This window comes from Neopsephotus bourkii, unplaced genomic scaffold, assembly GCF_033783945.1.
Source record: "Neopsephotus bourkii isolate Nb327-2 ecotype Australia unplaced genomic scaffold, CSIRO-AGI_Nbou_v1 NB_719, whole genome shotgun sequence".
Classification (NCBI taxonomy): domain Eukaryota; kingdom Metazoa; phylum Chordata; class Aves; order Psittaciformes; family Psittacidae; genus Neopsephotus; species Neopsephotus bourkii.
The window spans coordinates 1,428,982-1,443,410 of record NW_026901218.1 but is presented as its reverse complement, the minus strand read 5'-3'; the positions used below and the strand labels follow the sequence as shown (position 1 = coordinate 1,443,410).

The 14,429-nt window shown below is 42.9% G+C and overlaps 1 protein-coding gene across 2 annotated transcripts in view; it reads left to right on the top strand.

Moving 5' to 3' along the window:
- The window catches only part of FHIT (fragile histidine triad diadenosine triphosphatase), a 422,862-nt gene that overhangs the window by 315,797 nt on the left and 92,636 nt on the right, over positions 1-14,429 (top strand). For both annotated transcript variants that reach the window (XM_061354268.1, XM_061354267.1), the window contains exon 4: positions 4,689-4,757. In XM_061354268.1, the coding sequence (XP_061210252.1) occupies positions 4,689-4,757 (69 nt within the window). The remainder of the gene's footprint in view (positions 1-4,688; positions 4,758-14,429) is intronic.

The window sequence follows — 14,429 nt, the reverse complement described above, 5'->3', positions numbered from 1 at the left end:
TGGTTTGCCCATGCACTACAGATCTGTTCCTTGCAGTACATTTTCTAATTCTCTTGCCATTCTGGGTACAAAGGTCTTGAAAAAGCTTCTCTTAAGAGTGATTTTTCATCACTTAATAATTCTCACCGTTAGGAGTTTCTCAGACTCTGATTTAGTTTATAATGTGGTAGCCACAGAGAAAGCCACAGACCCAGCGCTAGAAAAGGTCTAATAATTTTAGATTAGGAGGTCCTATAAAATTCAGCTATCAAAAGCAAGTGGTGGGGCTCAGGTTGGATGGGAGTTTGATCAGCCTGGTCTAGTGGAAGGTGTCCCTGCTTGTAGCAGGAGTGTTGGAACTGGATGAGCTTTAAGGTCCCTTCCCTCATTCTGTGATTCTGTGCTCTTTCTGGGTCCCTCACCTGGGGGCATATTGCTGTGTCCTGGTGTTCTCATACCCAGTATGCTCATCTCCTGTGATCACGCACATCTTTCTCCATCAGTGTCTGATGAGGAGGAAATGGCAGCTAGCACTGCAAGCAACACAGCCATGTGTCTGCATTTTTCCTACCGTGATGCGGGGGATATTGGTTCATTCATTAATGTAACTATCTCAGCTGTTCTGTGGTGCTTTTCTTTCTTATTAATAAAAATGATGCAAAATGAGGGGAAAGCAATTTTATTTTAGGTAAAAATGAAATGGCATCACCAGTGATTGAATGCAGCCTGCTGGAATGTGATGGGGCTGTCTGCCACCCACCAGCCATAAGGATACCAACAGTAACTGGGGAGAAAAGTTGAAATACTTTATTTTGTATACACAGCATTTGGACTTTCTGTCTCCACGCACTGTTTTGAGGGGATTTGCCTAAATCTGTTTGTTTGGTTTAGAAAAAAAATGTAGCCAAATGTTTTGTTTGTATCCACTGACACATTTCAGTCAACTGCAAATGTCTTTTTTGGACATGCAGGTTTTTGTTTTGCCTGGAAAACAAATTGGAAGGAAGCGACTTGAATTTCTTCTACCACAAGCTGGGGAGACACCTCCCTGTAGTGGATCCAAAACACAGAGGCACACACATAATATCTGGGATGCAAATACTTCCACTGAACCAATTCACAGGTTGGAAATCGAGCTGGTGCTTAAGTGCCTTGGTGGATTGAGCCTTTAGTGAAAACAGATAGTGCTAAGGAGAAAAAATGATCAATTAAAGAACTCTTAATGAATCAGAATACCAGCAAGTTGGAAAGGCGGCCAGAAGCTGAAAGGCAGATTAGAGAAGGTGTGAAATCACCTGTTCAGTGTTTCTCACTAGGTGGTAGGCACTACTCTGCGCTGCTTGTATTTCACTGTGTTTTCTTGGTAAAGCTGAAAGGAAGGAAACTGCTTGAGACACCGTTGCCAATCCTGTTAATTTCTGTTACACAAACAGTAGAGAGAATCCATATGTTTGTTTATGTTCCATGCACAGAATTTAAAAGAAATTGGGATTTCTGGGACAAGTTCCTGTCTTTTAAATTGATTTTAGTTACCTCAAACCTTAGAAATACTAATTTGTTTTCTGATGCAGTTGATGGATTTAGCTATGAAACCTCATGTTGTGTAAGAACATAATGCGTGTAATAAAGGTGACTAACCCCCGAGAATGTCTCCACTGATGCCAGGTGGCACATATGCTGTCATAAACACTTTTTTTCTTTTTTTCATGGTGATCACAAGAGCTTGTCTTGGGTAGAAGATCACGTTAGGCTCGTTCATTACCTGCTGTGCCGGTCTGTGCATCTGTGGTGCACTATCTCTGCGCTGAGCATTGAACTACAGTCCTGCACACTTTTTGATACTCCAAATTGCCTGTTGTGGGTATACAGATAATCTACTGTGTGCATCCTGGAACATTCTGACACAGAGATAAAAATCACTCTGAAAGACAGCTGAACTTTTGGGGATATGATTGGTGATAGCTGATATTAGGCTGTATATATGTATCATTGTCCTGGGTTCAGCAGTAGCAGTCATTTTTTCTCCTTCTTAGTTGCTGGTGCAGTGCTGTTTTTTGCTTTTGGCGTTGGAACAGCACTGGTAACACCAATGGTTTTAGTTGCTGCTTTGTAATATTTAGTCTGACCAAGGACTTTGTGAGCCTCATGCTCTGCCAGGGAGGAGGAGAAGCCGGGAGGAAGCAGAGACAGGACACCTGACCCAAACTGACCAAAGAGGTATTCCATACCACAGCACATCATGCCCAGGAGGTAAAATTGGGGGCAGTTACCCAGAAGGGCCAGGTCACTGCTCAGGTCAGGCTGGGTATTGGTTGGTGGGCGATGAGCGGTTGTATTCTCTTCCCTTGTTATTTCCCTTATCATTATTATTATTGGTGGTGGCAGCAGTGGTTTGTGTTACACCTTAGTTACTGGACTGCTCTTATCGCAACCTGTGGGAGTTACATTCTTCTGGTTCTCCTTCCCATCCCTCCGGGAGCAGGGGAACTAAGAGGGGGGAAGTGAGCAAGGGCTGAGTGGCTGAGTTACTGGTTGGGCTTAAAACATGGCAATCATCAAGAGAAATTCCTGACAATGGATATTTGTAGTAAAGCTGTCACTCCTTGTAGCAGAAAAGAAAGAAACTGGCTGGCAGATCATTCTCTGTTCTTAGGATTAAATTCAGAATCTAACATGAATCAGAGGTGTGACAGTGCTGGAGTTTTACAGCATCGCTACAAGCTTTCATCTTCATTTTCAGTTTTCTTGAAAGTCAGTCTTTGTCCAAAACCAACATTTCAGACCTAGGGCTATTGAAGACCATCTTTAAGCTCTCCTTGTGATTTTGAGCAATACATCATGAGAGCAGTGAGGTTCAGATGATACATTGCACCAATACATCACAAGAGCACTTGCGCTTTCATGCTGTATTAGTATAATACACTATCAGAACACTATCACTGATTACTCAAAAAAAAACTGTTTTTGACCCTCAAGAACCATCCTCATCTCTAGGCTGAATCTGAAAGCTGTTGATAATGATAAGAACAAGCAATCACATCTTTGGTTTCTCTGGGGTAAGCTGAGAGAAAAGAGTGGTATTTGGAAAATTTCATTAGTTGAAGCATCCTTGTGATTTCATTTTCTTCGCTGAGCAAATGTTTTTATGGATTGAAGTTAACACAATAAAGGTGTGTTTGAATTTTCTTACAAATAACCTAAGAATTTTTTATTTCTTTGGGATTTCATTATAGACTTGCATCCTGTTTTGAGAACGTTGCAATGAGGGGCATTAATTTTAGCCAATTTCTACCTCATCAAGTTGAGGCAGGTGCAAGCTGTCTAAATTCTCTGTAAATCATTTGGTGCTCTTTCTGATGCAGTCTTCTGTGGGGTTTTTTTTAAGGATTTGGACACCATATAAAATGATCTGGAGGTGCATAAATGCAATCTGTCACTCAGATCATTTGCTGCCTCTCTATGAGGTGTTGTCTGTGAGGGATTTTTTTCCTGAATAATTATTCTCAGTTGGATTTTGTCTTTTTTTGATTCTCAGAAGAGAGTGAAAGAGACCCGGGAAAAGAAAAAAGAACACTTTGCAATGTTCTAGCTGAACTTGCTGCTGAGAAGTAGGTAGCTGAGCATTCGATTTCCTGGTACAGTTTGAGTATTGAAAAACCTGAGTTATCCTTCCTATATGGTATGAAGAGACTGTCATCAGCTCTTAACAGAAAAAAAAAGAGTAGCAATAGTAATAATACGACATCAAGCTGGTAAGGTGGCAAGTCATATATTTGCTTTCTTGTCCATGTTTTTGTTCTTTTTCCACATATCTCATCAACATTTGTAGCAAAATTGTTCCTCACCTCCCTCCAATACTTGGTATTGTCTTACAGTCCTCAGCTCTGCTACCCCCTGAGCAATGGTGCTGCTATCAGGAGAGTGATGCTTATGCTTCAAGCTTTGCAAAACTGGGCTCATAACTCTTGTGCCTCACATGTTGGGGGCCACTTGGTGCACTGGCACCCATGACCCTGCAGCATGTGCCCCCAGCATTCTCCTCATACCGCAGTGTTTCAGTATATTGTTACAACCTAGTTGATTCTATGATTCTATTCTAGCTATAACCTCCTAGGAGGAAAAGCAAAGCATTAAGGTGGTTTTAACCTTGCTAAAGACATTGCATTAGCCATACTGTACAGCCTGATGAGTGGTCTTTTCTGACAGCCTTTCTACCTGCGTGGTCTCTGTTGTGTCCCATCAGTTCCTCTGTCCCCAGCCTGTGCAGCACAGCACTGAGCCTAGGAATGCCCACACAGACCCTCTGCCCACAACTGCTACAGCCATGTTCCACCACTGGCATCTTCTTAGTCTTGTCAGTTCTGAAGTCATAACACAGCTCCAAGGTACACTATAATTTCAAAGCTGTGGCTAAATACGTTTCTGACTGACAACTATGAATCATTCCACAGAACCCCTAAACTTCCAGGCATTTCACGCTGAAGCCCATATAATGCAGCAGAGCTGCTCTCGCATATTTTTCTGGTTTTCATCTTTTATATTCTCCAAAGAGCTGAGATATAGTTATGGAGCAGGTTAATGTATTTCCCTCTGAAAATCATGCTGTGGGAGCCTGTGCGTGGTTACTTGTGTGTTGAGAGTAATGCTGACAATCCAGAAAAGAAAGTCAGGGCCTTGATAATTACCATTATTTTGTTTCACATTTTCAGCATGTTCACGTCCATGTGCTTCCAAGGAGGAGCGGAGACTTCAGCAGGAATGACGATGTCTACGAGGAGGTAAGGACTTTATTCCATTTCTTGTTCTGAGTTGATTTTGATTTTAGAAAATCACCTTAATGATACAGGCCCAGCCTTGAGTGTTGGTAGTTAACAGGCTCTCTGCATCTTTACTGGTTCCAAAGATGCTGTGATAGTACCAAAACCTATACTGAGATTTCCTTGTGAACTCCAGCTCAAGCTGTAGCACACAACGTCACACAGGGTCCTCAAGGAGGATGCAGTCAACATCTTTGGTACTTCAGTCTGTCACCACACACAGAGCGAGGTGACATCTCTACCAATAATTGTGTTCTCCTATTTTGAGTGCACAAGGAAGAAGGGCGACTACACAGTTAGCTTGGCATGCAGGGAGCATGTCCTACCCCGGCTGTTAGCCTGGGGTGCCGAACCTCCCCCTTTAACATGGGAGAACATGGGCAGCTTGTTATAACTCAATCACAAATTGCCTTCTGGCCTGACTTTTTTAAGGCTCTGCTCAGGCTATGGATAGATCACTTTGTAGCCCCAAAGATGAAAATTAAAGAGCAACTATGCATATGTGATAAACACCTGTGCGCTGATTGTATGGCAGAGCCGGACACATAAGCTGTTCCATCATGACTGAATTACTGGCTTTTGTTTAAATGAACAATTGTACTGACATTAACAAAAAGTTTTCCCCAGCTTGACATCTGTCATAGTGAGTTAATGAAAAAATCCCACTATTGTTGGATGTACTGATAGTTCTTAGTGGGCTGGCTTGGTAGGATCCTCCATCTCAAATATGACATCTCCTTCTCTTTCTGAAAATCATTAATATAAACTTGTTCAGTGATACTGCAAAACCATCTGCTTGAAGGAAAATTAATGACATTTTCTGCTTTTGTATTTTATCCTTTGTGAGATATACATGATAACTGCCCACTCGCAAAAGAACTGTAGTTCTACCAGTAGAGCTGTAAAACTGTAAAGCTTTCTAATGACTTCAATATGCAAAAGTGGTGAAAAACTTTATTATTGACCAGTTTCATGAAGCATAGACTGAGAACCCCACTAATAAAGGTAAAACCTGATAATGAGAGTGCCGAGCAAGAAGATCACATGAAAATACATGATGGCCATCTTATATGCTGCTGTAGTTGAAAGCAGTTAAGTGAGGCAACTTGGAAGTTAACTGCAAAGGGTTTGTTAAGCACTGGGACAGGCTGCCCAAGGAAGTGGATGCACTCCCCCTACCTGGAGGTATTTAGAAGATTGTGTAGATGTGGCACTTAAGGACATGGTTTAGTGGTGAACTTGGCAGTGCTGGCTTAACAGTTGGACTCAATGATCTTAATGCTTTTTCCAACCTAAATGACTCTATGATACTATGATTTTTTCCTTTTCAAATATATAAAGTGGTTTTAGATGCTGCACCAACCCGTTTCCATTTTTGTTGTACATACAATTCCATTCCTTTCTTTTTTAACACATTTGTCTCTTCCTTGTTATTTGTAAATACAAACAGGCAAAACTCTGTCAATGAACTAGACTATACATTTAGTGTTGTTAAAAAAACAAACAAAAGGGTGACAAATCGGTGAAAACCCTTTTTATCTTGTCATTTTCAGTTATAGCAGTTGTAGGTGTTGCTTTTGGCAGGCAAAGGAAGCAAAAATATTTAGACAAGAATGTGATAATATAACTTTTAGTAGAAGAATGTATGGCCTCAGAGTCTAACCATCTATTCTTGAACACCACAGAGCTAACTTATGCTTTTGTACTGACTGCAGCTGAATGGAGATTTAGCTTTTTTTTTAGGATGTCAGGAAAAAAGAAATCTATTTGATGCTATAAAAAGTTTGATGCAAAGTTCTGTAGCTGGCTGGATTGGAGGATGGAGGGTTCAAGAAGTTCATGCTATCATGAGTGGGTAAACCTATTCTGAAAATGCAAAATGGACAGGTTATTGAAAATACAGCTGACTTGGAAAACATTTGGCGCTTATGTCGCTAAAGCAAAAATCTTTGATATAATGCATCTCTGTGTTGTACCAGTGGGACATACCCCTTTGTCAAGAAGATCTTTTAAAAGATTTAGGAAGATATGTAGATCATGGTGGGGCAGCAGGCTGAAAATCTATGAGGGATAGAGAACCATTAGGTGAGATGTAGGTGCTGGAAAGAGCTTTAAATCCATCATCCCTGAAATTTGTACTTGGGAATATCCAAAACCTGTTTATAAATGGTGCTTCGTTTGCATGTATTTGAGTAATAGATGGACTTGTAGGTTAGACAGCAAAGACCACCTTCCAAATTCATCCCAACAGCCTTTTCTGTGTAGAATATGATATATGGAGGGTGATCAGCTTCCCTTAAATGATTTGTGTTAATTGTAAAGCACACCCAGGCAGAATTTTGCATATTGTTGTGCCTATACAAACTACCACAGCTAAAGACTTTACAGCTATTTGGCTTAATTTTCACATATCCTTTAATCTCAGCTGTGGTTCAACACATCTATTGCAAGCCTCTACTATCTGTAAATGCCTTTGAGCTCTCCAGGCTCTGCAGTTGTCATTTGTATATGCTCAGCAGATTGCTGTCAAACCCCATTGCTCTGGGAGTGTGTGACAGTGAAAGGAATGCCCAGATGTCGAGACATCAGTCCTCTTAGGGGATTTCTAGAGTTGAGAGAGCTAGAAAGTACTTCCAGTCTCTTACTGTGTGCTTCATTTCTCCTGTTTGGTTTGGGAGTGACCACTCATCTGACGGAAAAGACAGAAAAAAGCATATCAGGTTGATCCCTGCTTAGTCTGTTTCCTGGGCTCTGGTATCTTAAGGCTTTGGCTATGAAGCTCTGACACAGTCATGTCTAAAGCAGCTTTTAAGTATAATGAGTGTAATTAGAGGTAAGGTATAACTTTAGCACTTGTATTTTAATGAGGTTGCTGATGGACCCTAGTGTCTACTGAATATTTAGAACTTCAGTGCTGGAGCATTAATTGTAGAAAGGATAATAGAGAGGCTGACACATATTCCACAGGCATTTCTGGGTGGAATATGCCACTTAATATTTCAGGTTTCTGTACCTCAGTGCATATGAAAGAAGTCACTGTGATTTTTCTAAGATTGAAATCTGCATTGAATGTTTTAGATGTATATCCTCTGCATCCTTGCAGGCCTTTTTCCTGGGAGAGTATTTCCCAGGAAGTGTTAGCTATCCCTTCTCTGGGTTCACTGTAATGGAAAGCTAAAGGTATAGTTTTTCAGTCCTTACAATTGTCTACAATTACCTGAAGCCTAATCCTGCAAGTTTGCACCTCAGAGTTAAATTGGTCCTACCGGGTTTTTATAGGATCAGGCCCCTCATGTTTTACTGTTGCTGGATTACTTATTTGTGTCTTGAGTAGTCCTTATTCATTGATTTACTTTATTTTTGATCAGCAGAACTACAGCAGCTAAAGATCAGGAAACCTTTTCATTAGAACACCTTTTTATTCATCTGTTTTCTTTTCAGTTTGAAGTAGTTTGATATTTTTGCATCTATTAATCAAGGAACTCAAAGGCCTTCTTATCAAGGAGCTGCTTGCTTTGGAGTAATGAGTTTTCTGCTATTGTAAGGGCATGTCACAGTAACTGATAAGAATTTGGTATGGATGAGGATCTTTACTGTAGAACAGCACTCTGTGTGAGTGCAGTCAGCACAAGTACTGCAGAGTTGTTGGAAGTCATCGTGTCCAAGGCATTTGAGAACATTATCTTGAAATCATAGAATCACAGAATAGTTAGGGCTGGAAAGGACCTGAAGATCATCCAGTTCCAACTCCCCTGCTATTGGCAGGCACATCTCCCACTGAACTATGCCACCCAAGGCTCTGTCCAACCTGGCCTTGAACATCACCAGGGATGGAGCATTCACAGCTTCCCTGGGCAACCCCTTCCAGTGCCTCACCACCCTAACAGGAAATAATTTTTTCCTTATATCCAATCTAAACTTCCCCTGTTTAAGTTTTAACCCGTTACCCCTTGTCCTATCACTACAGTCCCTAATGAAGAGTCCATTCCCAGTGTCGTGGTTTAAACCGGTATTGGTACGAATTGGTCCTCTGGTTTAGTTGCAGTGATTATCACTGTGGTTTGAGTAGCGACTGTACTTGTTGCTGGGAGTGGTGTGGCTGCTGTGCTTAGAGCTGGGGTAGCTGCACTGTTGCAGTAGAAGTTTGAGTAGCTGCTGTACTTGCTGCTGGGGTAGTTGTGCTGTTCATTGCAGCCCAAGTTTGAGTAGTGACTGTACTTGTTGCTGGGGGTGGTGTAGCTGCTGTGCTTGGAGCTGGAGTAGCTGTGTTGACTGTTGCTTTGCCCTCAGATCCAGCGACATTTTTTTCCTTTTGAAAGTGCTGGAAAGCATTGAACAAGGCCCTGTAAGCATAGGCCAAGCCCCAGCATGTTGCCATGATTTGTCTGTCTCTGGTATGGCCAGAATGATGACACACCTCATTTAAGTGTTTTACTAATTCTTCTGGATTTTGCAGTTGTTAGGTGGTGAAATTCCAGAGTACTGGAGGGGCCCACTGACCTAGATACTTGCCCATACTATCCCACACACCCTGCCACTCCTGACTGTCCAGCCTCACAGAAAATTTCTTGATCCTCCTATATTGTCGTTTAACCCCAGACAAGACCCAAACCGGACTCTGCTTAACTTTTGAAAACAGACGAAATGGTTGTGGGCAAAATACACTCTGTATGCGTGCCAACATGGTGATCCCCATCCCGATCAGCAAACAAGTCTCAACAGCATTAAAAGGCCATTCAAAAACTTTAAAACCTTTAAAACTTTCAAATGATGCTGTAAATGATGGGGGGGGGGGGGGGGGGGGGTGAAACTGGGAGAATCTCCTTCACAGGTTGACCACCCGAGAAGGAGAAAAAAGATGTGTAATTGCTAAGCACTTTTATTATATACCTCCCAAAGTATAAATGGGGTGACCATACTGGGAACATAAGCCATATCAGTTTCATGATCAATGATTCTATTGTATTACAAGTCATTACCATAAAGTACAATGAGACAAAAACCTTAGCCGAAGCCCCACACTTGAAAAACACTAATACAGCAAATACTGGCTGGAAGTAAGGTACGATATACTGAAACTGTGAGATCAAGAGGAACAACTTTGAAAGCCAATAAATCAGCATTGTGATGAGTGACTATTAATCCGGTCAGATCTGTCGTTATTTCAACCCCTCGTGCCCCACGTTGGATACCAAAAAGAACTGTCGCGGTTTAAACCCAGACAGACAGCTTGTCCACTCACTCCCAGTGAGTGGTGCCGGGCTGGAAGCAGTCGAGGCCCACACCACCCCCCCCCCGGGGGGCTCCCCCCGCTTCCCCGCTCCCGGAGGGATGGAGAGGAGAATTGAAAGAATGCAACTCCCACGGGTTGAGATAAGAACAGTTCAGCAACCAATGTACAACACAAATCACCACCGCTACCACCAATGACAACAACGAGAAGAGAAAATAACAAGGGAAGAGAATAAGATACCACCCACTGAAAAAAAAAAAATGAGTTCGACCCTGAAGACCCCCTGTCCTTCTGGGTAGCTCCCAGTTACATCCTGAGCATGACGTGCTGTGGTATGGAATACCTCTTTGGTCAGTTTGGGTCAGGTGTCCTGTCTCTGCTTCCTCCCAGCTTCCCCTCCTCCCTGGCAGAGCATGAGGCTCACAAATTCCTTGGCCAAACCAAAACATCATTGTTATCAGCTCTATTCCCAGCCTGAAAGTCAAAACACAGCAGTGCACCAAGAATGAGAAAAATGACTGCTACTGCTAAACTCAGGCCACCCAGCATCCCTATAGGCCCCCTGCAGATACTGGAAGGCTGCTATGAGGTCTCCACGCAGCCTTCTCTTCTCCAGGCTGAACAGCCCCAACTTTCTCAGCCTGTCTTCATACGGGAGGTGCTCCAGTCCCCGGATCATCCTCGTGGTCCTCCTCTGGAGTTGTTCCAACAGTTCCATGTCCTTTTTATGTTGAAGACACCAGAACTGCACACTATACTCCAAGTGAGGTCTCACAAGAGCAGAGTACAGGAGAAGGATCACCTCCTTCGACCTGCAGCCCAGGATACGGATGGCTTTCTGGGCTACGAGCGCACACTGCTGGCTCATGTTCATTTTCTCATGGACCGGTACCCCCCAAGTCCTTCTCTGCAGGGCTGCTCTGAATCTCTTTTCTGCCCAGCCTGTAGCTGTGTCTGGGATTGCTCCGACCGAGGCAAAGGACCTTGCACTTGTCATGGTTAAACTTCATGAGGTTGGCATCAGCCCACCTCACAAGCGTGTCAAGGTCCCTCTGGATGAAATGTCTCAGCAGTTTCATGCACTCAGCCATCTGTGGGCAGTCCTCATTCAAGTGTGTGTTTGATAAGTCTATAGCACAGCCTGTCCCTGGTCTCCACTGACTGGCTAGCCATTACTGCAATATAAATAACATTCATCATCCTTTAGGTTGGCAGGTAATAGCTGTACTGGGCCAGAGAGTATGGGGCTTTCTCAGAAAGGAAGACTGAATCAAAAGTCTGCAATACCACTGTTATGAGTACTGACCTCAGTAAGTTAATTTTGAGGCTGACAGATTTGGATGGGTAAGGGCAGCCTGTCCCCTCAGTGAAACCCTGAGCATCCCTGGCATGCAGTGATGTGTTTTGTGGTGCACACTCCTCTTCTTCCCTAAGTTCTGTGTTTAAATGGGTGGTAGCATCCTGCTGTAATATGTGCAGCTGTAGCAGCAATGCACATCCAGGGCTGTGGATGCAGGGCAAAGAGTGCCCATCCCCTCGCCAGCTTTGCTCTCATGCCCACCTTTTTCCTTGCCTGTCTTCAGTTCCCAGCCTACACTGGATAAAATACTGTAGAAAGGGAAAGCATGAACAAGAGAGGTTAACCCAAACCCCTGTGTCTCCATCCCCTGGCTGCCTGCCAGACCTGCATCATGGACCTCTTGTAATGAGCCTCAGTGAAACTTCCTGTTATGAATTCTTCAGTAACTTAAATATTTTGTAAAATGCAGAAGACAGCAAAAGAATTCACTTCATGCTGTCCTCCATCCCCTCTGGCATTCTGATAAGCAGTGAGAGAGTCACTTTGGGAAGGATATTTTAACTTAGTGATCTCGTTCAGCACATTATGTTAAATCATTTTCAGCAAGAATACCTATTAGTAATCATTTCAAATTCCAGGGAAGATGAAGGAGGGATTTTGGCATGTGACTCTGGAACCTGCTGGGCTCCTTCTTCAGGCTGGCAAAACAGGGGAACCATGGTGAATTCAGAAGCTTAGTCAAACAAGCCTGAAGTTTAATTCTGCATGAGTGGCTTCTGACTGTGACATGCCTTCATTTCGATCTGCAGACAGCATCGCATGTGCTGCTGGGCGCAGAGCCTGGTGGAGGGCTTGAAATGCGCACAGCTGCACTGAACTGTTTGGGCTGCTTCCTACTTAAAGATAAGGTATATAATGAAAAGATAAATAAGCCCTAATCCAGGTCCGGCTAGACAGAATGGAAAGATGCCCAACAGCTTCTGTGAGCATTGGATTGAACTATTCATGAGAATTAATGGCATGCAGAGCTAATAGGCTGTTTCTTGGCCTCGGAATTATATTGCACCTTTGGGAACATACTGCAGCCTGCTGGTAGATCAGTCTGCTGCATCTGAACTCCCTCAGGGCCAGAGTCTGCTTTCTTTGCACTCTGCATTGGTAAACCCATGGAAAGGGAGGGAAGCAGCACTGAATCATTAAATTGGTATTTTCTTAGAATTTTGTTTTTTTCACAGATACAAGTTTATTTCTCAATCTTCTGATGCAGCAGCAAATCAGTTCTTCCCAATAGGCTGTGGGTTTTATCCTGGTCTTGACAATGTTGCTCTTTCTGAGTGCGAGCATCAGAGGAGGTTCTGCTAGCCAAGGAGCACAAGCCTCTCCCAGTTGCTTCACGAGTCTTGTGATATTCTAGCGACTCCAGCAGGGCAAGTCAGATTAACTGTGTGTGAATATTTCCAACAGAGTATTGCAGTAGAAGCTAGAACTGTGCAAATAATGATGGTTTGGATTTGGAGCTGAACAGACAAAAAGTCATTTTGAGTTGACCTGAAACAGCATTTTCCTTTTTTCCATCAAACAAATTTCCTGTTAGAGTTAAACAGGATGATCTGTTTTCTGAACCATGATATTTTATCTTATTATGGGCTGAAACCCCCTGGAGACTGCTGGCACATCCTGTAAGCGTCTTGCATGTGCCCAACCTACATAAGGCAAAAGTGACAAATCTGTCAGTAGGGCCCAGCAGGAATACTGGGAGATGTCCTCTCATCACATATATCTCCCTAGATGTAAACCCCATGGGTTTGTGGTATTTTCTACCCTTTCCAACCCTGGGAGGCGTTTCTTAATTTGGTACCTGAAATCTCTGAGACCTTCCTGTATGCTGCGTACATTGCTGCACTTTAAGATAGCAGGATATCATCATCAGATCTGATTAAGAGCTATTCCATTCACTGATATCTTCCCTCAGATCTAGAGAAGTGCAATCAGCTCAACTATAGGAATGAATTAGAAGTGGTTAAAAGGCTTCCCATTAAGGCAGCCATCCCTCATGATCACACACATGCCCTTTACACCTAGACTTCATCTGGAAGGTAATGTACATTTGACATTTTACATATCATCATGTAGTCTCATTGCCCTCTAGCCCGTCTGTCTCTCTGCATTCCGTCACTGCTCTTGCTGCTTCTTATCCTTTCCTGCCTCAAGGTTTCTACAATCGTTTTCCTCATATGTAAAAAATATTGGCTTCCAGAAATCACTTACATTTAGTCTATAATATAGCAGAGACATTATTGTGACCATTACAAAAGATCTTTTTGCCCCTTCTGTAGGATGTTTACTCATGGAGTATTTGCTCTTTTGTGTCCTTGATGGTAGTTCATTGGCAAGCCACTTAGTAATAAAGAGCCTCCAGTCAAAGACAAGTTGCTGATAAGGGGATTAAAGCAAATACAGTCTCTCTGACCCCTTTACTCTGTAAGTGCTTGGACTTGCTTAGCTGCTCAGGTGCTTCTTGTATATTCCCAGTAATGACGTAAAACTGTCTCTAGACCTCTACTTATCTTTGGATGCACAGTGGAAGCTGAATTTGTGCTGGTGGGGAGACCATACCCCATTATCTTTGGATAACTGGCTTGTTTGAATAGTTGAGAAGGAAAGTAAACAAACCTATCAGGGAGCTGGCATTTTCCAAAGAGAGACTTTACAAAACTGAAATATTACTGTACATTTAGAACTAAATCTTAGAATCACAGACTGGTTTGGGTTGCAGGGGACCTTAAAGCTCATCTGGTTCCAACCCCCTTCCATGGGCAGGGACACCTTCCACTAGACCAGGTTACTCCTAGCCCTCTCCAACCTGGCCTTGAGCACTGCCAGGGATGGGAAATAATGTTTCCTTGCATTCTGTTTGAGGTTCAGGTTGTGGGAGCTGCTGATTGGTAATCTACAAACCACATCACGCTGAAATCCAATGGACTGCACAACAGATGACTTCAGCAATTTGTTCTGCCAATAACAAGAATCTGCAGAGTCCCTTCTCAATCCATAGGGCTGGTTTCAACCCTGTGACTAATATGCAGCTAGGTAGAGATGC